The sequence below is a fragment of the Hippocampus bargibanti genome, linkage group LG07, assembly GCF_051943395.1.
Source record: "Hippocampus bargibanti isolate YZ-2025 linkage group LG07, ASM5194339v1, whole genome shotgun sequence".
Classification (NCBI taxonomy): domain Eukaryota; kingdom Metazoa; phylum Chordata; class Actinopteri; order Syngnathiformes; family Syngnathidae; genus Hippocampus; species Hippocampus bargibanti.
In genome coordinates this window covers 14,079,471-14,104,128 of record NC_142740.1, presented here as the reverse complement: position 1 = coordinate 14,104,128, position 24,658 = coordinate 14,079,471, and the positions used below count along the sequence as shown (strand labels likewise).

At 41.3% G+C, this 24,658-nt stretch overlaps 1 protein-coding gene across 3 annotated transcripts; it reads right to left on the bottom strand.

Moving 5' to 3' along the window:
• Nucleotides 1-181: 181 nt before the first annotated feature.
• On the bottom strand, nt 182-24,658 carry shc2 (SHC (Src homology 2 domain containing) transforming protein 2). Of its 3 annotated transcripts, none has more exons than XM_089001771.1 (14): nt 24,583-24,658; nt 22,721-22,963; nt 15,269-15,339; nt 11,596-11,656; nt 11,361-11,480; nt 9,227-9,280; nt 9,100-9,151; nt 8,903-9,029; nt 7,518-7,698; nt 5,479-5,572; nt 5,234-5,404; nt 3,935-4,248; nt 2,702-2,862; nt 189-2,610 (listed from the first exon to the last, which is right to left on the bottom strand). In XM_089001771.1, the coding sequence occupies exons 2-13, from the start codon at nt 22,862-22,864 to the stop codon at nt 2,734-2,736; spliced, it is 1,518 nt and encodes a 505-aa protein (XP_088857897.1). In that variant the 5' UTR covers nt 22,865-22,963; nt 24,583-24,658; the 3' UTR covers nt 189-2,610; nt 2,702-2,733. The 3 variants fall into 3 exon arrangements, with proteins under 3 accessions (XP_088857895.1, XP_088857897.1, XP_088857896.1); XM_089001770.1 differs by lacking the exon at nt 24,583-24,658 and adding an exon at nt 23,471-23,487 and having other exon boundaries at nt 22,721-23,383; XM_089001769.1 differs by lacking the exon at nt 24,583-24,658 and having other exon boundaries at nt 182-2,610; nt 22,721-24,527.

Genomic DNA, 24,658 nt, shown 5'->3' with positions numbered 1-24,658 from the left:
GCCCTAGTTTTATCTCTTTCACATAATAATAACAACAATAATAATATTATTTATGAATGATGGGTTAGGTTCGGCAAGCAGTGTATTTTTTTTCTCAAAAGTCAGATATAAAATAAAACTCATAGTGAAATCTATATTGCACAAGTTTTTAATGTCATAACTAAAAAAAAAAAAAAAAAGGAAAAAACCTGATTCGCATTAAAAAAAATAGACACTTTTGAAATCAGTATTGAAAATATGTAAAGGAAAACAAAACGCATTCCGCAATTACCGGAGAAGACCATTATATTGAATGTTCCGCACACCAGAGGATTAAGCGCTCAGAATCATCTTTCAGAGAAATCCCATAATCGGGCCATTGCTGAATTTGATTGCATGGAAAGAAGGGGAAAAGGTCAAATGTATCCCAACTACACATTTAGAGTGCCTGTAAAATGGAAGGACTTTTACTGTGAGCGATGAAATGTAAATGAATCACAGATGACAAATTCCTGAGAAAGAAGAAAAATGAGAGTTGCGATAAGGCTGTTAATGGCGGCACATTCACTGAAACTACAGCCAGGAGCAGCAAATGTGACAAATGCAACACCAAAAAATCAACGTCAAAAATATTTTTTCCAAAGCCAATTATAAAGAAAAGATGTCACATTGTAATCCATGTTTGTATGACTGGAGTTAGCAAACAAACACAAGCCATCATGAATATATTATTCTAATAATTATTCTATATTGACCTTTAAATGAGCAGCTTACATTCCTGTTTACAAGTCCACAAGCAGAATCATCTTGAAGTTTGTAAGATCATTTATTGGCATTGCGTCAGCCACGCACATACTGGACACAAAATGTTTGCCCCGCGTGGTTATTAAGGCACTGAAATTGGACAGGCTAGAAGGAAAGCGGGAGGGAGTAGGGTTCGTAATCTAAGAAGATTCTGTTGACTTGCTTTCACAAGAATGATCATGCTCAGTTTGGAGTCCGAGAACAACTTTTTTTTTCTTTCCGCTGTTCGATGGGAAAGAGTTCTCTTGTCAAAATACAGTAATACCTCAGCTTACCAACATAATTGGTTCCCAGAAAGTGTGTGTAAGGCGAAATGTTTCTCTGCCAAACATTTATTTCCCATAAGAAACCATTAAAAATGAGAACAATCCGTTACCAGGTCCCCATAAAACATAATTTTCTACTAAATAAGACTTAAAACTACACAAAAAATACCTTATTTTATGTATAATAAATGTGCTATTGTGTTGGAATTAAATAATTAAACGGTACTATATAATAAAGTCGTTTTATTTACCTTTGTGATGGTAGTTGTCAATGGATGGTAGCAATGGTCGACTCAGCGCAATGGCACTGGGACAGCTTAGTCACAGAAAGGACACCTCAATCGTGTTTTTTGATGATCTCCTTCTGCTCGACCGGAATTTTCTTCTGTCTTCTTCGGCTTAACACTAGCCTGTAGTGGGGTCCCAAAATAGAAAAAGTAAGTAATCCACTCAATAACAAACCACGTCTGCACTCAATGAAATTGAGAGGGGGCAAAAACTAGTCCGCCAGCCAACACCGCATTCGTGTTTTTCGATGATCTCCTTCTGCTCGACCATAATTTTTGCCACATGATGTCGCGGCGGTGTCGTAAAGCAGGGTAGTTGACGGCACCAAGTTGATAATGACACAGTTGTAAATAAAGACCTTTGACAGGCAAGTCGTCTCCTCTTGTTCCTCCAACATAACAAGTAGCCTGTGGTGGGGTCTTTTTCGCTCTCATTAGAGCAAAAGTACTCCAATCAATAACAAACCACGTCTGCACTCAAACGGGGTGTGGAAAACTAGTCCGCCAGCCACCGTGGCGCTGTTCGACTGTGTGGTTTGGCGTACTTCCGCCGACCACTAGTCCGCCAGCCACCGTGGCGCTGTGTGTGGTTTGGTTCGTTTGCCGAAAACTAGTTTAAGAAAACTAGCCAAGATTATATTCACTAGAATTTAATGTTCGGAAGGCGAAAAGTTCGTAAACCGAAGTATCACTGTAGTTTCATCTTCGGAAGTCGGGGCTGCCCATTTGCTGTGCGATAAGATTGATTTGCGTTTGTTTGGTCAGTTTGGTACTGTTCCATTCTGTGTACTGCTTCTTTTGTCATTTATTGGCGAATTCTGTGGAGTTTAAATTTACAAATACAGTTAAAAAGGAGGACTTTTCTACACCATGTCTGAGGTGAGAAAATTTGCTCACACAAAACATGACTCATTGATATATAGTGAATCCCGTTGACAGTGTGCATCATTACAAGTTTGGTGCTTTTGGTTAACAAGAACACATAGCAAACAGTTCTCACAGTCTTTTTGTTTGTTTGTTTCGTTCTCCCACCAGAGTCACTCTTATGATTTAAGTTTGCAATAAGTCATAGCCCAGGCAGGGGCGGTGGGTGACTGTAAAACAGACATGAAAATCCTGGAGGTCCTCTGTTGCATGCTAGCCCAGACGGGACAGTTTTGACGACATGAATATCCAAAAAGGCGGCAGCGACATGTCACTCTCCTTTTCTGTTATTAGGTCACACGAGTGTCCCTCCTGGGATAAACACGCCTAGCCCCTGTCTTTGGTTTGCGCTGGAACATAAAGAGCAAAACAACATTTGGATGAGGCTTTGTGAGTAACATTCAGACTCATTTCTTACGTTCGCTTTTGTTCCGTGCTTACCGTCCCGATGAGGGAAAAGATGGACAGGTGGCTCATTGTTTCCTCCTGACCACCTGCTTGAGGTGGAGCTCGCTTTCGGCCGCCACGATAGGCTGCTCGTTCTTCAGGTGGTACGCGATAAGGTGGCTGATGCTCTCAAATAACATGTCTTTGGTCCGGACCTTGATGTGAAATATGCAACAAAAAGAATCTGGGTTGCTGGGACGATGTGTCATATCCAGAAGTGGGACGACAAGGAAAAAGTTCGATTCATGTCAGGGAGAGGTTTGAAAAGACAACCGACACCATTTTTTTGTTTCCTAACTGACATCAGAAAAACGTTTTATAGCATCTAAAATACCCAAAACACGCAGGCTGATATTTTTAGTCAAATGCAAAACACCAACAAAATGACTTAAAGTGTCCCAAAACTACTTCAAAATGACCTTGGAGATGGCGAGTTTCAGAAGGTCCCGGCCCCTTGTTCGTGACATCACGCCACGTCTTGCCTAGCTCTAGAATCAAAACAATGGCTTCAGATTCGGAGAAGGTGCTTTCTTGTTACTCATCCAGTTATGAATATGATTCAAATAGTTCTGAAGAGGAAAGCATAAGTGTTTGCAATTGATTAAAGAAGTCCTTCAGTCTCATTTTGAGGCGTCTGGACTCCAATGTAGCTCTGAGAAAATGCAGAAGATTGCGCCAAAGCTCTGTTGGAAATGGGCTGATTTGTCTGCTGGGAATTTGTGTCAGCGAATATCAAATAGTTGTCTTGGTGCAACACACAACGATTCATCATCGCATTATTCATGTGTTTTCCTTCTAATTTCGCCATCAACACAAAGTTTTCAGACCAAACAAACAAAGTATCCAAAATGCTTTGTGTGTCGCTTTTCTCAGTCAGGGGCGTTCCTGACGTGATGTCACGTCAGCCATCGTCACCAACTCGAAAACAAGACTTCCTGAATATTCAGCGCGAGTCTTAAAACGTAAAATATAGCTATAAGTGGTGGAATCTTTGTAAAATGCGCTCAGTAGAAGTCATTTGAAGTGATTTTACAAATTATGGACACAACTTGTCCGGAGACGTCGGTTGTCCTTTAAGGGGGGGAGGGGATAGTACTGTAAAATAACACGCATGTGGCCTCAAACTCTGAATTTGCACTGTCATGGATTTCCATTTTAAAAAAATAGGATTAGAAAATGAGAAATATACCCCCCGGCCCCTTCCTCCCCCAGTCCATTTCCACTCACCACTCCCTCGGGATCCACAAGTAGCAGATGCTTTGGCAGGCCGCAGTGCATACCGGTTAGCACATATTGCCCTTGGTTAGTGGTGCTTTCTCGCACGAGGAAGTCACCGTCTCGGACCAGCAGCTTCTCGGCATCCCGCCGGCTCATGCGGCTGTGGTACCAGGTCTCCCGCCGAAGTTGCTCCTCATTCGGAGCCACGGGGGCCCGACGCCGCGGAGGACTGGGCCATTGGTCCTCCAGCAGCTGGACGCCTCCGCTCTCGGCCGCAGCGGCCCCGCCGGCCTCGTGCAGTCTTAGGGCGTCCTCAAAAGGCCCTGTGGGGCAGCGTGAGTGAGTCGCTAAAATAGAAGGTTGATCCTTCCCGTATGGAGTCAGCAATTTTTTTAAAAATACCTCAGAGACTAACCCTTTCATTAACCATTTCATGCAGAATGTAACCTGATAACACGATAAACTGTCAACCGTAGTAACCGTTAACCTCAAAAGGGTTAAACATAAATGTTCCAGACGTGCATATGTACAAAATTCCCGCTAACAACCTAGGCTAAACTCAGATTTGATCAAAACATTTGTCTCTGACTCAAGATGTAAAGTATTACTTCCTTCTTTAACACCAATTACTACTTTCACACCGCAGCGACTTATAGAAAGTGCAAATTAAGAAGTCCAAGATGGCCCCAAGCCTTGCTTTCTTTTGTTGTTTTTTTGTTTTCTTTTGTTTCTTTGTGTTGTTGTGTGGAAGAGATACGGATTGTTTTTCAGCATTTTTGGACACAACATTCATTAAGGAGGAGAATGACTCTATGTCTTTGTGTTGTCATATTATAATGATTTTTTTTCCCAAGATGGCAGCGCGTGAATACACAGCGGCTACCGTCTCTCTCCCGGCAAATTGCCGTTTTCGTGTTTATTATGTTTGTTAAAGTCATTATAAGTGTCTTGCATGCTGGGTCCGAGAGCACAGTAATTTCATCTGTGCTGTATGTCATGCATATTAGCATATTTAACAATAAAGCTAACGTTGACTATGTCAGTGCCATTTGACTGCCATCGCTGGACAGCTCTGCGGTTATTTTGCGCCTCTAATGCACAGATGTTCACAGCCCCGATTTGTTCAGCGGAAAAGTCGGTGCTGTTGGACAGTCTGCGGCTGGATGAATGCATGACTTGAGGAGCCCACGATGAGAAGAAAGGGGCGTCAGCAGAGAGCGCCTATGCATAAGTCGAACTAAGGAAAGTGATAGACTTCAAATTAGCCAGTCATTGACAGCATATCATATGTGAAATATCACGACTCACTCATGTCAAAGAGGTCCATCTTGGGACTGTCGGCCCCCCTGGGTCCTCTCTGTCCTCCATCGGGGCCCTGAGCCAGAGAATCCAAGTTGTCCAAACTCTGCGTGTTTACATACTGGTGCTCCTCGTAGTCTTTATTGCCAGGTGGTTGACCATCAGCGCACAGGTAACCATCTAAAACATACACACAAAATAATCAATTTATAGTAATTAGTCAATGTTCCTGATGTAGCCACTGAGTGTCTCACCTGAACCATTGCTCGCATCAACGTCCCATTGTAGTTCATAGCAGAGTTCGCTTGCGTGGTGAACCGCTTGCTCCCTTTTTGCTGGTGAGCCCATCTAGGCACAAAAACACATTCACTGTCAAAAATAAAGAAATAAAAAATTACAAAAACACAGCCCATCCATTCTAAATAATGCATGAACATCTCCGTCATCACGCCGCCGCACATAATGTAGTTTGGAGGCACTCTATTTGAAACCCAAGCCACAGCAGCGCGTTAGCCTGTTTTCCCTCTCGCCCAGGGTCAAGCGGATCAAAGTGAGTCAGATTTGTCTTTGGGCAATTAAGGTGCGGCAACATCACAGGCTTGAAGGGGAAAGCGGGAGAGGGCAGTCTGTTTGTTATGGGAACTGCAGTGGGCCTCAACTGAATGCTATCATACGAAAAGATATTTTGTTATCTTATGTTTTGCTTACTTTTAGATCAGTGAATACCAACCACTGGGCAGGCCAAGGTACATTATGATACCGTTTGAGATCATCTTTCTTCAGCCGTGGGAAATTATGTACAGTATTAGGCATTTTCATTTGTTTATCAAAGCCATTGAACTAAAGTGCAGCTGGAAAATATTCACAGTGCTTCAGTTTTCCCACATTTTATATTACAGCGTCATTGCCCCCCAAAAAATATTTTTTTAACCCTCAAAATTGTTCACACAACACCCCATGATTACAATGTGAACAGTGTTTTCACTATGTCCATATATCAAATTTATAATCACAAATAAATAAACTAATAAACAGATAAAAATAAAGATAAAAATATAAATAGAAAAATACACAAATGAGCAGATAAATAAATTAACACAAGAATAAATTAATTCATAGATACATAAATAAACAGGCAAATAAAATAAAATAAAATAAAATAAAAACACACCCAACTATTCAACATCCAAGCTCCAAAGCGTACAATTGAGCTCTGGTGCATAATCATATTGAGAGGTTCCTAGAGCTTAAAGGACAACCGACACCACTTTTTTGTTTCCTAACCGACATCAGAAAAACGTTTTATAGCATTTAAAATACCCAAAACACGCAGGCTGATATTTTTAGTCAAATGCAAAACACCAATAAAAATGACTTAAAGTGTCCAAAAACTACTTCAAATTGAAGCCGGAAGTGGCCAGTTTCAGAAGGTCCCGCCCCCTTGTTCCTGATTTCATGCCAAGACGTCTTGCCTTGCCCGAGAATCAAAACAATGGCTTCAGATTCGGAGAACATGCTTTCTTGTTACTCATCCAGTTATGAATTTGATTCAAATAGTTCTGAAGAGGAAAGCATAAATGTTTGCAATCGATTAAAGAAGTTATTCCGTGACATTTTGAGGCATCTGGACAGAAATGTAGCACCCATAAAATGCGGGAGATTGCGCCAAAGCTCCGTTGGAAATGGGCTGATTTGTCTGCTGGGAATTTGTGTCAAATATCAAATAGTTGTCTTGGTGCAACACACAATGATTTACCATCGTGTTATTCATGTGTTTTCCTTCGAATTTCGCCATCAACACGGATCAACACAAAGTTTTCAGACCAAACAAAGTACCGAAAATGCATTGTGTGTCCTTTCTTGGTCAGGGACGTTCCTTCCGTGACGTGACGTGACGTGACGTCAGGAATTGTCACCAACTCAAAAACAAGACTTCCTGAATATTCAGCGCGAGTCTTAAAACGTAAAATATAGCTATATGTGGTGGAATCGTTGTAAAATACGCTCAGTAGAAGTCATTTGGAGCGATTTTACAAATTATAGACACAACTTGTCCGGAGACATCGGTTGTCAGTGGAGTCAGTGGAGTCAACCTGGGGTAAATTTAGTTGATTGGACATGATTTGGAAAGACATATAGTTCTCCATATAAGGTCCCGTAGGTGACACAGCATTGTCATTACATGTCAGAATTGACCCTAACTCTCCCGCGGTGTGATTTGAGGCCACGTGTTGACAATATGGAATCAAAGCTTCTGCCCCAACCGCAATTTCCAATGTCTGCTATCACTGACCTGTTGTGATGCCCTGCTTTGCGGCTGTGCGTGGATGTGAGCTATCTGAAATTTACTGGGCCGTACTCTGGTGTCCACCACCCCACCAACAGGAGGCTCTTTGCCCGGGATGCTGTTGTAGTAGTCATGCTCTGAGATATCATCGTCCTCACCCCACACGGGCTCTTCTGTCCTCAAGCATCTGAAGGAAAAACAAATGGGTCATTAACATCCACGCGCACAACGCCACAAATTGGATCCGCTCTATTTTCCTCGCAATTGAACTCTTATTTCCATTTAATGTTTATTTTCATTTTTCTTTTTAACGGGGCGGGTGGCCACGTTTGGCCTGCGGTGCACTTGTTGACCGCGCCACTTTTTCAAAGCATTTGCACGATCTGGAGATTTGTTGGATTCATTTAATTTTTGCTCAACTTGGCGAATGAATATTCTACTTTAACACTTTGAATGCCCTTTGTAACATGATAACATGACAAGCTGTCCACTATTGTGACCACTGGACCAGATTTTCTTTTTTAAACAAATGATCTGGTCGACCTACCCCATTTTGAAAATCAAATGTGTCTCTTGAGAACCAAAGTTGGCCCGCTTCTGTCTCTGAACAAGATTGTAGCAACAGTGCCAATAATATAATGACCATGTAGGCGTTCGATTGGATTAAGCCGATCAGATGTCATCCCCCACATCTGAAAATGATCTATTTGGATCGCCGCCACTGCTGAGCGGTGCAGACAGGAATCGCGGCTATGTGTTACAATGGGAACGAGTCTTCCTCGTATCAGCAGTTTCTATTTTTGTGTTCAGAATTGAATTTTTGGAGTCAAATCTTATTTGATGTCACTCAGAAGTGGAGAGAATTATGAATAGTTACAGTTCAGTACTGACACAAAACATTGGAGCTTCTGCTTGAAAGCAGAAAAAACAGGAGTCAGGAAAAAGCAAGAAAAGCTAAACTTTGAGTTTACTTTAAATACCACTTTGAAAAAAACCCAACTTGAAATGTTGACAGTTGTGTGTGCTCAATCCAATTCAAAATATGGTTGAATGCGATACGGAAATTCTGAACTTCACATTTGTTTTTGAAAACATTTTTTTCATTAAAACTGCAGTTTAGGCTTCCTGTTAATGGCGGGAAAAGTTTTGAAATGATTTTGTTTGGTCATTCATTCATTCATAATCACAAACCAACAGGGGTTTGTATACTTTTGAGAAACGCTCTATGTGTCATGTGGAGTACTCAGTATGGGTGAGAAGTAGACATTCATGGATTTTTCATTGTTTTTTAAGTGTTTTTCTCCCGACAACATGTTTGGGACCTCCTGTCTTCCATATGAAGGTGATATAAAAATCATGAAAAGTGTAACCCATGATGTACATTTATTTACCTGTCTATAGAGGTCAGAGTCTTGGGTGGACTGTGCAGGTACTGCTTGAACTGCAACTCAAAGGCTTGGCCGATGGTACTGATGACACTCTGGGCCAAACCGTCCGAGCATTCTAGAATATGACATGCTGGGAGGGGAGTGAGTGAGGGGGGTGATGTTTAAAAATCACAAACTTCACCAATGGATTTTCCTATTACCTCTTTGATTCACCGGGTCTTTTGCCACGTACGCGACATAATCTGGTGCGTCCTGCAAAAATAATTGAAAAAAGGCTTTTAGACAAATGACGGTCTGGACAACATTGCGATTGAATTCTCGACTGACCGTGTCGCCGCCGGAGGCGAATGAGATGGACTGCATGGGGTGGTGGGCTAACATCTAGAAGACAATCACACTCATGATTATGGTGGGCATGCTACATCTTAACTCATTCAATGCCAGACATATGCAAAAATGGGTCCACTCAAGCGCCAGGGTTTTTGTCATTTTTATTCAAATTGCATGACCCACAGAATATTGAGTTTTAGGACGACATAAACATTCAATGCAATATAAGAAACCTTAGACTCTCTTCTTTTATCAGAAAAAAAAGATTTAATTCTTAAATTTTATAGTCTGGGGTTATCTGAGCTTAAAATGGGGGCGGCTGGACAAAAGGCAAATGTTGCCCCCTCGTGGGAGGGAAAAACATTGACAGAGGTCCGACCAGTGCTTTGTATGCAGCCCTCTGCCCGCGCAAAAAAACAAAACAAAACCAGAACAAATTTGGGATGGCGCTGCACGTCATATTTTCAATTTGCGAATAAATTCTGGAATGGCATTGAATGAGTTAAAAGGGACTTTTCAAGCTTTTAGTCTCTGAGGTATAGAAATGTTTGTGAGGAGCTCCTCATCACCCAAAAGTCAATTAAATCTAACAACCACTTGCACCTCGGAATGAATGGCCATCACTTTCGACCAAGCAATTTTACTTTGAAAAGAAATCTTGTTGGACATTACCAAATTAAAGCATCAACAAATGTTTTGCACTATAAAGTTAGCTTTCTATCTATTGGAGCTATTCCAGGCTGTGTGAACACTGGTGCGTGTGGATGCCGGTGCTCTCCCACAGAAACACTTATCCTGTCACTGTAAAATGACCTGGAGAGTTTTGAATGGTGCTTATAAATTTATTATTATTATTATTATTATTATTATTACAGTAAAGTCTCGTTATATCGGATATATCGATAGTCCCGGTTATATCGATACTATTTCTATGCACGCACGGAGAAAATTACATGCAAACAGGGTCGGCTATATCGATAGTCCCGGTTATATCGATATTTTTTCGGACTCCCTTGAATATCGATATAATGAGACTTTACTGTATTATTATTATTATTATTATTATTATTATTATTATTATTATTATTATTATTATTATTATTATTATTTTTATTATTATTATGTTAAGGCCCCACCTTCAATGAATGGACTATTTAAAGAAAAAATCAAATACAGGGTGCACCACATTATAAGGGGCATAGAATAGAAGCTACAATAGTGACTGCAGATACGCTATGCATCCACTAGATAGAGCTATGCTAAAGGGAATACAATACAGTTTTGCTTATACAGTATATTAGCCTTTAAAGGACAACCGACGCCCCAGGACAAGTTGTGTCCATAATTTGCAAAATCACTTCAAATTACTTCTACTGAGCGTATTTCACAAAGATTCCACCGCATCGAGCTATATTTTACGTTTTAAGACTCACGCTGAATATTCAGGAAGTCTTGTTTTCGAGTTGATGACGATGCCTGACATCACGTCACGTCTGGAACGCCCGTGACCAAGAAAGCGACACACATTTTGGGTACTCTGTTTGGTCTGAAAACTTCGTGTTGAACGTGCTGATGGCGAAATTAGAAGGAAAACACATGAATAACGCGATGGTGAATCGTTGTGTGTTGCACCAAGACTACTATTTGATACTAGTTGACACAAAGTCCCAGAGACAAATCAGCACATTTCCAACAGAGCTTGGGCACCATCTTGTGCATTTTCTGGGACGCTACTTTGGAGTCCTGGCGGCTCGATTGATCTGGAAGGACTTCTTTAATCGATGGCAAACATTTATGCTTTCCTCTTCAGAACTATTTGAATCATATTCATAACTGGATGAGTAACAAAAAAGCATGTTCTCCGAATCTGAAGCCTTCTGAAACTGAAGCTTTCTGAGGTCATTTTGAAGTCGTTTTGGGACACTTTAAGTCATTTTTATTGGTGTTTTTCATTTGACTAAAAATATCAGCTTGCGTGTTTCGGGTATTTTAGATGCTATAAAACGTTTTTCTGATGTCAGTTAGGAAACAAAAAATGGTGTCGGTTGTCCTTTAAGAACTGTCAGAGCAATTTATTCAAGTCTGTTCATTTCTCATGGTACTTGGGAATCCCTGATAGGTGCTTTTATACCTGTCGCGTCGTAGGAATGAGCAGTCCCAGTCCGTCTACGGAAACGTTGACCGCGATGCTCATGCCGGCAAAGCGCAGGTTGCTCTTCCCCATGATGGACTGAAGCGCTTTGTTCACAGCCTGTACAATAACAATAAGATGAGACCGTATCCAGGTGCCGCCAATGTGACTCTGATATCGCATATGGAAGAGACAATCATTAGGATGGAGGAAGGGGATGCATTTCGTTACGGACCTTCTTCCTCCATGCGCCTTTTCCACCTGGCACAGCGTCGCAGAGTCTGTTGATGGCCTCCCTTAATTAGTGGATTGAAGAAAAAGGTCAGAGGTCAAGTTATCCTAACGAGTGTCACCGTACAATCATTGGCAGGTACGGGTCACTTCATTAGATACATCTGCGCATTAAAAATAATAATAATTATTTTTATAAAATAAAATTATTATAATTTTATAATAATTAATTAAAAATTAAGATACGTATTGATGTATTTGCCTAACATAAAAAAACAGTTTTCAGATTTTGTCGCGAGAAACAATGGGAATATTGTTATTAACTCACTGACTGCCAGACAATGTGCAAAAATGTGTCCACTCCAGGGCCAGGGTTTTTGTCATTTTCACTCAAATTGCAGGACCCACAGAATATTGAGTTTTAGGACTACACACAATTTCAATGCAGCGTAAGAAACCCAAGACTCTTTTTTTTCCTCATGAAAGAAAAGAGTTCATTTCTAAGTTATATGGGTCTGGAGTTATCTGAGCTTGAAATGGGGACAGCTGTACAAAAGCTAAATGAGGCCCTCTCGTGGAAGAGAAAAACATTGCCAGAGGTCTAACCAGCACTTTATCGGCACCCCCCACACACACGTAATGCTTTTCAATTCCCGAATAAATTTGGGAATGGCAGTGAATGAGTTAAACATGAATTAATTACGAATAAGTGAATTTGGTCAATTTTAGATTATTGGCAAAATATAGGTGTTGGAACTAGTTTATATACACATCCTAAAAAACATCCAATGTTATTTCATTTCTACTTACAGTAAAGTCTCGTTATATCGATATCGGTTATATTGATAATATTGCTTATTACGATACTATTTTCATTTCCCGTGCACATTTCTAGTCTTTTCATGTATAATTAGTTCCGTTTAGTACGATACATCGTTATTACGATCATCCGGTTACTTCGGTACTTTTTCATCTCCCGCCGGCCATTTTTCTATGTTTATATCGATACAAAAGATACTTAAGGTGAATCGATATTTGCTTAGGGGTTTCTATACAGTACCACCATTATCGAAATCTGTATCGGTCGCGCCGTTGGTCACGTGGCTTGGTCACGTGGTAGAAAATGCCGTCTGCTACATTTTCTACCAGCTTCCGTGTTTTGAATTGTCATCCGCGAGCACAATAAAAAAGGTGTGGCAGAGCTTCTATACAGTACTGTTGTTCAACACCAATTTACACCATGGGGAAACGTAAGAATTGTGACCTCGGAACGAAGTACAAGGCAATAGTGGCTGTCAAGGAGAATCCAACAAGGAGCAAATCCTCTATCGCGAAAGAGTTCGACGCGCCGCAGAATACTTCATCAACATAAGTAATGTAAACGTTGCAGTTTTCGTTTTCCATACATGTATTTCATTGTGTTGTATTCAGATATCTTTATCGCTTGTAATAATCACTCTTTTTCATATGTTTGTACATGCTGGTGTTCGTGGTTTCGTGTGTATAGAACAATGTGCGGATTTTGCGTTGGTTGCATTTTTGAAAGGAAATAGTCATTAAAATGTGTAAAGACGTTTTTATTTTATGCATAAGTTTATTTTTCACTTCACTACTGCACAAAAAGCATGCTAGATACGCAATCCATAAACCCAATGATAAAATAACATGCCATATCAAAGATTCCCCCATTTACGAATTGCCCCCCCCCCCCCTTTTTTTTTAATGCAGTTCAGTTCAGGACGGATATATCGATAGTACGGTTATATATATTTTTTTTCTGACTCCCGAGAATATCGATATAACGAGACTTTACTGTATTTTTATCTGTTAGTTAGTCTATATCTGTATGTAGTTTAGTTATTTGTATATGTTAATTTAGTATATGTATGTAGCTCCGTTAAAAGCTTAAGCTATCTTGTTCATAGTCACCATTGTATCTCATAGCTGATAGGTTCCTTTTAAAATGATGTCATTCCTGTGGTCTATATCTGCTTGAGACAACTTCCGCTCTCTCTCTTTTGGCTCCCTCTCCTCCTGTGCTGAAGAGCATACCTCTTTCTCTGCCTGCCTAAGAAATAAATAATCTTTTTGTACATCAAATTGCTTCCTACTGATTAAATACTATCACCAACACAAGCGAAGAACAGAACCAGGAGAAGAATAACAATTTTGACGCAATAATAGGGAATAAAAATAATCTTAAATACATTGTGAAAGCAGCTTCAGCTGTTGTTAAAGCGCTATATAAATCAATATGTATTATATTGTATTGTAATAATAATAATATAAACACATTTTATTTGGATTTCACCTAATGGAGTGGCCAGTAACATTCCCATTGTAACGTGCCCAAACCATAATGAAAAGATCTTTTTGCATCAGGTGCTAAATCAAAGCCGTTTTATCACCCATTTTTCACGCTCTCATTAAACAGCCCACCGATCAAAATTTCAAGTGTGAATTGCTTCAAATTTCCCCACATTTCACGGGAACACTGTCGCAGCGCCTCCCAGGAACGAGCGAGCCAACGGACGCTTGTCTCAGTGTCAGGCTTTGGAGGGGAAAGCAGGGAGAGCAAGTCACGTACCCGGCGGCCCCTATCGAGTGGCTCGTAAATATTTAAAAAGCAGCAGCAGGTCCAGGCTTTGTCTTGAGTCAAGGTCCCAGTCACCCCAACCCTTCCCCCGCTCCACCTTTTACGCAACGCTGTTTGGAATGATTCACGCCGGTGTGGACAGTCGCCATCATTGTTTTTGTCCCCGCTCCGGCCGTAAAATGGCGGGTGTTGTTGTTTAACGCCACCGACAAAGACAGCAATGTCGGATGACAACGTTCTGGACAATGAACTGCTTTCTTCACACCTGACGTTGCATTTTTGCTAAAAAAAAAAAAAAAAAAAAAAAAATCTGCCACATCGACTATAATCCAAACATTGATTAAAATGGTCCAGTTTTCACTCTTGACCTTGTGAATGACTTTTCATCCAGAGTTGTAAAGTTCCAGGTGTGAGGTTTGGTGTTTATCGTTGGCTCTCGTGTTAAGATTTCAAATCGTTATGTGGATGAGTAATTATTAATAATCAGGATTTAGGTTCATTGTTTATCGATAGGGCAAAGTGGTAAGCGTCACATTTTCTTTCCATGTTTTGTCATGTTTTGTTGTTTGGTTCGCACCCCCCACCCCCTGCCCCAAACGCTGACATTATCCGGCAGGTTCAACGTTGGACCGTTGCAGCTTTCCACGGTCATTAGTGAAACATCATCAATAATAGATGCCACCCCCTCTATCACTCCATCGCTTCTATACCTCCCCCCTCCTCCCATCACTGCCACCACCAAGTTCACTTTAGACAAGCAGGCTCACATTACTGCCAATCGATTGAGAGAGAGAAAGGGAGAAATGAGGGGTAGGACGAGCAAGTGCATCTCGGGAGAGACTGAAACCTTTCCTGCTACGACGATAACATTGTGAGTGTCGGGCACAAAAACACAACAGCTTCTTGTGCCATTGGAATTGTTCATCTTATGACCTGATTTGGGATGGCAAAATGCAGCAGAAACTACCATGATTTTCTCTGCTCAGCGGACAGAATGTTGAGAGCAGGGTGACATCACAGTGGCTAAATTGTTCGACTTGATGCACGATTTATCCCACAATTGAGTTCTTGAGCGTCTTACCTTGTCACCAAAGTCCGCGTATTGAAGTCCAGGGAGCGCATGGACTTCAGCACTTCAATGCAGCCCATGTACTGCACACACAAAGAAAGAAAGAAAAAGTATACTCACACACAGCATTGTGTGTGAGTCCAATGACACTAAATTATCACATTTCTCCATGTATAAGGCGCTTCCTTAATTTTCTTCAAAAGATGACCCTGTGGCTTATATGCAGATACACCTTATATGTGAAGTAATATTGAGCTTCAACAGGTCTTACAACTACTGTCAGCAGCCACCGACTCCATTTCCCCCAGTAGAAGAAGTTGTGCGTAACCCCAGCCTCGACTGTGGCGCCTTATAATGTGGTGTGCATTATATTTTGAAAACGTATACAGTGATACCTTAGCTTACGAACGCTTTAGCTCACGAACTTTTCACCTCACGAACATTAAATTCACGAGCATATAGTCTTGGCTAACAAACTAGTTTTCGCCGGATGAATACCAAACCACACGGTCGAACAGTGCCACGGTGGCTTGTGGACGAGTTTTTGTCACCGCCTTTCTTTGAGTGCAGATGTGTTTGGTTATGGAGTGGAGTACTTTTGTTATTATGGAACCGAAAAAGACCACACCACAGGCTAGTGTTGAGCCGAAGAGGACACAAAAGAAAATTACGGTCGAGCAGAAGAAGGAGATCATCGAAAAACATGAACGAGGTCCGCGTTTGTGTGACTTAGCTTCCCAGTACCAGTACGCTAAGTGAACCATTGCTACGTGGGGCTAACGGTGTTTCTGTGTTGTCTAAGTTACGGCCACAGGCAATAGAAGAGGATGAAGAACTTCAGTTGATTTGGATTAACGAAAAGCAGCTCGCAGGGGACCGTGTTAGTGAGGATATTATCATCGAGAAAGCACGGCAACTTCACTCGGATATCATCAAGACGCAACTGCATTAACGACCATCAAGGTAAATAAAACGACTTTATTACATAGTACAGTTTATTTCGTTAATTACAATACAATAGCACATTTATTATACATAAAATAATGTATATTTTGCGTAGTTTTAAGGCTTAATTAGGAGAAAATTATATTTTATGGGGACCTGGGAACGGATTATTCTAATATTTAATGGTTTCCTGTGGGAAATAAATATTCGGCAGATGAACTTTTCACCTTACACACACTTTCTGGGAACCGATTAAGTTTGTGAGCTGACGTATCACTATATATATATATATATATATATATATATATATATATATATATATATATATATATATATATATATATATATATATATATATATATATATATATATATATATATATATATTTGTGTTATGTTTTGATTTTTTTTCATTCATTGGTCTTCTAGTCCGGTGCGCCTTATGTATGGAAAACGTTTGAAAATATGCCATTCATTGGGGGTGCGCCTTATACTCCGGTGCGCCTTATACATCAGAAAATAGGGTAACCCTTTCAGGGACGACCATGACTACAGTGGACATCTTATCAGGTTACAAGGTGCAAGGAAGGGTTCAAAAGAGGCAAGGGGGGTTCTCTTGAGATGGAGAAGAAACGAATAGAACTTCCAAGTGAAGGCATCCTAATGCACAGACAGGCCGAGGCGGTGCTAATGACACCTTGACTCGATTAGAAGCACTAAAAGCTCCCAGACACGGACAACCTAGACTAGAGTGTCTCATGTCTCTGCTTAGTGTCATCGGGATGCCCTTATTGAACCAACGTGTGCACACAAAGGTGCTAGATACAGTTTAGCTTCAAACACCCTTACCACATACGTACTTCCAAACATATTGAAAAAAAAACCAAAAAGACAAAAACAACAATGTTTACACCTCGCGTAAGCGTTTGCAGCAAATTTGATCCTATCCAATATTGTGTTCCTCCAAGAGAGGGGAAAATAGTGAGGCCTTTGAGCCCGACTGCTTAATGAGCCATATAACCAAATTTGAAGATGGGGGAAGTCTTCCATCAGGCAAATTGACCCCCCCCCCCCCCCACTCCCCACCTCCTGTCCCTCTGCGCTTCTTCACTGAATGCCTCCATTGTTACACACACACACACACACACACACACACACACACACACACACACACACACACACACACACACACACACACACACACACACACACACACACACACACACACACACACACACACACACACACACACACACACACACACACAACCGCCTATCTGCTCCCCAATCTGTTTGACTACAGGAACTGTGACTTTCCAAGAAGTATTGCTGGGAAATACAACAACGCCATCATGGTCTTTCAAAAGGTCTTGTGTTGCCTGCTATTTTATTTTATTTTTTGACTAGATTGTCTGGTGCGTTAGAAGTGTTGATGACATTTTGGAATCAAGACCAAAAAAGGTCATTATTAAAAATATATATATTTATATTTTTAGTGTTCTCATTGGTGATCAAATGCACAAAATATTTGACATATTTCACTTCAAAAATGTGAATTATCGTCGAAAAATATGCTATTTTCATTTTTTCAAAAATTGGTTTCAGAGTAATTCATTTAATGTGGCTCACAAAAGCAATTTTCAACATCCACATTGCTTGCTAAAATCTGCACCAAAATTTTACATTTTCATATTGAATAAAGTATAGAGATGTTGTCCACACCAAACCCACCATAACAGTAACTATACCAATAGTTGAATCAACCATTATCCGTGACTTCTTCACATGGTTTTGATCATAACTGACCTCTCAAGGAAAAGGTCACTAAAACGAGGCACGCAAAAAACTAAATAAAAATAAAATAATAATTACATAAAATAATAAAAATAAGGAAAAAAAAAATCATAAATACGTAAATAGACATCAACGAATAGATGAATAAATAAATAAATACATACATACGTACGTACGTACATACATACATACATACATACATACATACATACATACATACATACATACATACATGTACATGTACACACACACACACACACACACACACACACACACACATACATACATACATACATACATACATACATACATACATGTAACATCCGTAATAGTTGTGTTAGGTTCATACGGTCATAAGTCGAAATCCATTCAAAATGAGGCGAAATGACTCGCAACCCCCCCCCCCCCCTCCCCCCTCTGGTGCAATCACACGGTCTATTGCTATGCGAGAGTGAGATGATGGCTGGTCAAAATTGTCGTACGCGTTGCCGGCCTGCTAGCGCGTTGCCGGCCTGCTAGCGCGTTGCCGGCCTGCTAGCGCGTTGCGGCCTGCCGCGTTTGCAGTCATAGAATTAAGATTTAAAAAATAGGGTCTGGAGGTCATTGTCGTAAGTACGGGTGGTCGTAAATCGAACTGGTCGTAAGGCGGATGTTACCTGTACATAAATACAGTCTCGTTATATCGATATTCTCGGGTGTCGTAAAAAATATCGATATAACCGGACTATCGATATATCCGATCCTGCGGCATGTAAATTTTCTCCTTGCGTTCATAGAAATAGTATCGTAATAAGCAGTACTATCGATATAACCGATATCGATATAACGAGACTTTACTGTACATAAATTCACAGCCTGGGTCGACTTTTTTTTGCTCATGGATTGTACATTCTGACATACATTGCTTTCATTTTCAGTCCATATTTGGTGTGAAGATCTTTTTTGTAACTTCAGTCAAATTCATTGGCGCAAATGGTTTTGTCTTTTTTTGTCAACATCCACTTTAAGATTCCAACATGTTGCAACTGAGTCATCTCCAAGATTGGAGTCCAAATTTTAGATTGTTTCATCAAGTGGCGTGTGAGCGGGCATATTCAGGATGATTCAGCCTGGGCACTCGGCCAATCGAGTTAGCTTGGTGACGTCGTGCGTTTCACTACTCATTAATAAATAGTCAAGAACAGTAGAATTCAAATGTCACTGACTTGCGAGTATCGTTGATCTTCATGTGGTTTGCACCTAAAACCCGGCCGGAGTCATTAAATGGAGAAAAAGATCACCGATCTCAGATTGGATGACAACAACCCCAACCTCCTCGTCCGTGTGGGACAACACATGACGCCAGTGACTGTGATTAAATGTAATTGAATATAGCAACGAATGGTCCCTGGGTAATGCCATTAGCCAGCATGCCTCGTCGGGAGCCGCCACCCATGACTCCCCAATCGGTCTCACAGCTCGTCGGGGTGGGGAGGGGAAGCAACAGATGTGAGTTGTTGGGTGGGGGGCAGGAACAATGGAGATATCAGGCTCTTTAGCAACTTAGCGTAGGCATACAGTCGCCATTTTTAAACCGATTGAGTCGGTCTCTGGGGTTTGACAGGGCCTCTGCTCTGGAGGAGGAGGGTCAGACACACTCAACATGTTAATTAGTTATGACACACTTGCTTGGGCATCATTGGCTGCTAATGATCACATGACATCACTTGTCCAATCAGTGTTGTAGGAAATTCAGTTAGCGTGGTAGTCACCACGTGACTGTCAAGTTAGCATGTCGTACAATTAAAAAAGTATACTTATTCTTTCATTATTTTGTTCTGTTTATAATGAGTTTTTCAAATCTAGAATTTATAAATATATACAATTATTTTTCACTCGTGAAGGGTTCGGTGAATGCGCATATTAACTGGCTGGGCTTGGCACTTCCAAAAAGGTAGACTTTGCGACTGTGTTTTAGATATCTTGAATTAATTTGAATATTTCTTTTTCTGACTACGTTTGACTACATTTAATCCTACATTTGAAAACAAATGTGTGTACTTTGTTAAAATAGTCTTGTTAATTCTTTATAATCCCCGTGGATGGAAACTTGGACCGAAAAAGGTATATTAGTAACTTGACGACAACTATATGTGATTTTATTTTAATTAATAAAAGAGCATCATGTCATATCCTATTTTAGATGTTTTTAAGTACTGTAATACCATACTCAGAATGTGGAGAATGAAACCGTTTCTGAGACATGCTTACATAATTGCTGTTCTTTCTGTAGTGTGCGATTTGGCCACGAGGGGGCGAGATGAGACTAAATGTACTATGTTTTTATTTTAGCATAGTATCAGTATAAAGAGTGAGTAGTTTTCTATCGGTGGCGTGTTGTCTCTTGAAATATACGTTGGGGGTATTAAATAAACAGACAACCAAAAATATCATTTTCATTCACCTTTCTGTCACATTTGGATTGGATTGGATTAGATTTGCCTTTATTAGTCTCGGAGTGGAGACGTTTCCATTTCACAGCAGCAAAGTTATGAAAGGAAGATGAAAGGAATGAAAGAAGTAGTAACACAAAATACACGAGCTGCTGGAAAGGCAGCCACTCTTGCTGTGCCATCTTGAAGGCAAAAGAACAAAAAAAAGTAATTAATTCTGAAGTACTTTCTGTGCCCTCTGTTCCATGAAGCAGTTCTAGATGAAAGAGGAGAGGATTAAAGCGTCCTTTTCCAGTGGATTTCTCTCTATGGTAAAGTTATGTGATTATATTCAATACAAAAATGCCCAATTCTCTTTGTTTTATGTTTAGTTTGTATAAACTGCCAATGGCAATCGACTGAATGAAGCCTGTTTTTTCGAAGAATCTTGCGCTATCTAACAAACTGTTGTCAAGCGAGTGAAACTGAATTCAATACAGCCAAACTACAACTTGAGATCTGCTTTGATCATTTTTCTTTTTGTGTAAAGCATCTACACTTCGATTTAAGTCCGGATATTTAAAAGGACATGTGCTGATTGAAAATGGATGCCCTTTAAAGCATCCCATTTTCCCACACGTGAAAATAAACAATCCCGAGCGCCACTCTCCCAAGGTCAAAGTGGGGCGATCAAAGTGAACGTCTGTAAGGGGTTTTTGCCGTTTTTGTGGATAGTGTGATGTGTGGAAACCACGCTAAACACAAGCTGGGAGGCGCTCGTACGCCAAGCCATTAATCTGGGTGAAAGATGTGTTGCTAAACCTAGCCACATGCTCTGCATAATAAGCTGGCAGACACGCTTTGGTTTTTATGTCTTGTTGATCAACTATGAAAAACTCGTTTTCTAGCCTTGTTCCTGGGACCATGGAAAACCATGATGTTATTGTTTTTTTGTGTTGATCGATGGTGATAAAATCTTATTGTTATGACCTTTTTCACTTCCTGTTGTAAGATAAATACAATAAAAAGTTGGATAAAAAATTGTCTGTCATTTTTCATTAACTTACAATTCCTAATACATTTGATTGAGACAAGATATCACACTATATCTGAAATTCACGTTTCACACTAATAACTTTTGGCGGTGACACAATATGTTGAGATTTAGGTTGTTTTCTTCAGAAAATTATTTTAAATTACTTTGCAAATGTATACCTACATTCCATTGACACAATTTTAATGCAGTGGAAAAGGTTTGGACATTCCTGCTCTAAATTGTCTAACGGTATTAATATGAGTGGTCTGGTGGCCAACCCAGGGTTTATCCTGACTCTCTGTCAAAGTTAATTTGGAGAGTCACGATGCGGGGTCCCTCAAGGATCAATCCACGGACCCCTTTTGTTCAGCCTGTATATGCTTTATTTTGGTAAAATTCTTAAGAAGGCCGACATTGGCTATCAATGCGATGCAGGTGACACATTTCCACATCTAGCAATGTCTCCAAATGACAACAATTGAATTTGTGGCTTGTGTCATTGTCTCAAGCAAATTCGTAAGGGATGAATTAACCAAGGTACCTTTATCAAAATCAAAACAACCCTGAGGTAATTTTGTTGGTCATTTTGTTGGTCAGAAAAGAAAATGGTATTTCTGAATAGCTGTCCTCAAAAACCAAAGATCAAGTCTGGAAAAAAACACCATTGAGACTGAATGATTGCACACTCCAAGCAGACCAAGATAAGCGCATTTGTGCTTTCATCCACACAAGAGTTGATTATTGTCATGCTCCTCTGACTGGTCTCCCTAAAAAAACCGCATCCATCAGCGGCAGGTCATTCAGAGCGCTGCAACTTTGTTTTTGACCACAACAAAGAGATCAGAACTAATTAGTACAGTCCCGTGGGATTTTCACTGACTCCCATTTAGCTGTTGAACAGACTTTCAATAAGTTCCACTAGTGGTATATGTAATTCACTGAATGGTTTAGAATCAAGGGGTTGAGCACAACACCTTCATGACAAGAGCTAATGAAAACGAACGGATAGATCTGTGTTTCTTAACCTGTGGGGAATTCCCCACTAGTGGGGAAAAGCGGGTTGGCCAAGTGGGGAATGACGGGTCATTTCTTCAGTTGAACCAAATAGTAGCTAAGAAGCAAGCACAAAAGTCTCATTAAAACTGTGCAAAAGTCTCATTAAAACTGTAGTTTTGACTTATGATTTTTGTCGTGAGAAACCGGGAGCTGGCCAATTGGAAAGTGGGGAATTGAGGAAAACGGTCAACAACCGCTGGGATAGATGAATGAATGATACTCACCCTGACAATGTAAGAGGTTCCCGGTCCTGCAATCTTCTTGTCCGGGTGCAGCCATCCTTGGGAAGGCTTGTGGATGAAACTGCCTTTCTGGCTGAAATCCTCCCCGCTCTGCCACGTGCCCTCCACCCTCATCCTGCGACTCATTCCCGACCTAGAGCTCCCACCGCCGGAACCCCCGGGGCTCGCCGTGACTTCCCCCAATATGTGTCCGGACTGTGCCGCCGCTCTCGGCCCCCGAATGGCCTGCAGAGAACACGGGGTGATGCACACCGGGTCACAGGAGTTGAGCACGGCAGCCAGACTGGCGACGGGGCCGCTGGCCAAGGGCACTCCGCTGTGCCTGTGCGACGTCGACGAAGAGGAGGATGAGGAAGGGGATCCTTGATGGGCAGCTTTGCTTGAGTCCTTGCTGGAACTGGAGCTGGAGCTGGAATTAGACGGACTTCGGCTGAGCAAAGAGTTGGAGAACTTCCACTGCGGCATCTTTGGGATGAGCATGCAGAAGGTGGTGGTGCCGTCCTGGTCCCCATCCGGGCAGGGCGAGTCCGCCGAAGCCGCCGCTCCGGAGGATCTTGCGCCGGTGTCCAAGGGAGGCAGGGGATGGCCGGGGGCTGACGAGTGCACCACCGGGGTGGCCACAACTTTGCCGCTCATGGCTAAGCTCTGCATCAGGTCATCAGAGGAGGAGGTCACCGACTCGTTACGAAAGCGGTCATACTTTGGCTTAAGGAGCATGCCCGGAAGATCCACCTGAAGAAGCTCCGTGTTGGGGATGGGGAGGGAGTGGGGAGGGAGAGGGGGAGGGAGGGGAGGGGGGAAACAGTACAATCTTCCAGGCGGAGTCTTATATCCAAGTCGGTGGGAGTGATCCTGTTCCGCACGCACGCCTCGCCAATGTCATCCCACTTCTTGGTCCTGTGTGTGTATGCGCAGCGGTCCTCTTTCCTCACACTGCCCTGGGCCGGCTATCTTGAATCGCATCGGGCGCTCGCCCTACCTCGCTCTCTTTCTGCAGATGATGTCATTGGCTCTTCGCCCTGCCCTGCCCATGCTCTTTGACAACATTAGCTAATCACATCTGCCTCTTGGCCACACGCACGCGCGTACACACGTTCATGAGCTATTCTCACACTTCCTTGCTCGCTCATTCAGTCACACACACATACACATACACACAAAGTTGTAGCCATTACACACACACACACACACACACACGCACACACACACACACCCACACACACACACGCACACACACACACACACACACACACACACACACACACACACACACACACACACACACACCCACATCAAAGATTATTGGGTCAAATAATTATATTTTCCCATTCAACTGTCTTTCATTACAAAGCCTCCCATTTCATTTGATGTAATCGACTAGCTTCCCTAATTTGCCTTTATTTTGCATATTTGCATTGGTGTAACAACTCCAGCCGTAACTGTACGGTGCTGGTGTGCAGATTAAAGGGGAAATGTCAGTATTACACATTTTTTCTGCAGTGATCGAAGAGTTGTGAATCTGGACATGATTGCAGTTAGTGAAAAAGCTTGTGAGGTAAAAATAAACATCAAATCGTAAATGAATTTTGGATGATGCAAGCATGCAAAATTAACTAAGATCCACTGAATGATACTATTTCCACTGTCATTCAACTTGCACTGCACTTAGCACACAAACATTTTTTTCAGGTCAAGCATTTATCACTCAAAGAGCATTTTAGTTCATTTTCCTCACTGTGAAGTCAAATAAAGCATTGTATCATTGTGTCAAATCGGATCGTCATTTCAATTCAACTGTCAATATAACACCTAAAAATGACATCATGGAATTCTTTATTCCTTACCTTGCGGGTAGAGGTGCTCAAAATGAGAGTGGGGAATCACACCCAGTTCACTTTATCCAACATCATCTCAAAGAAC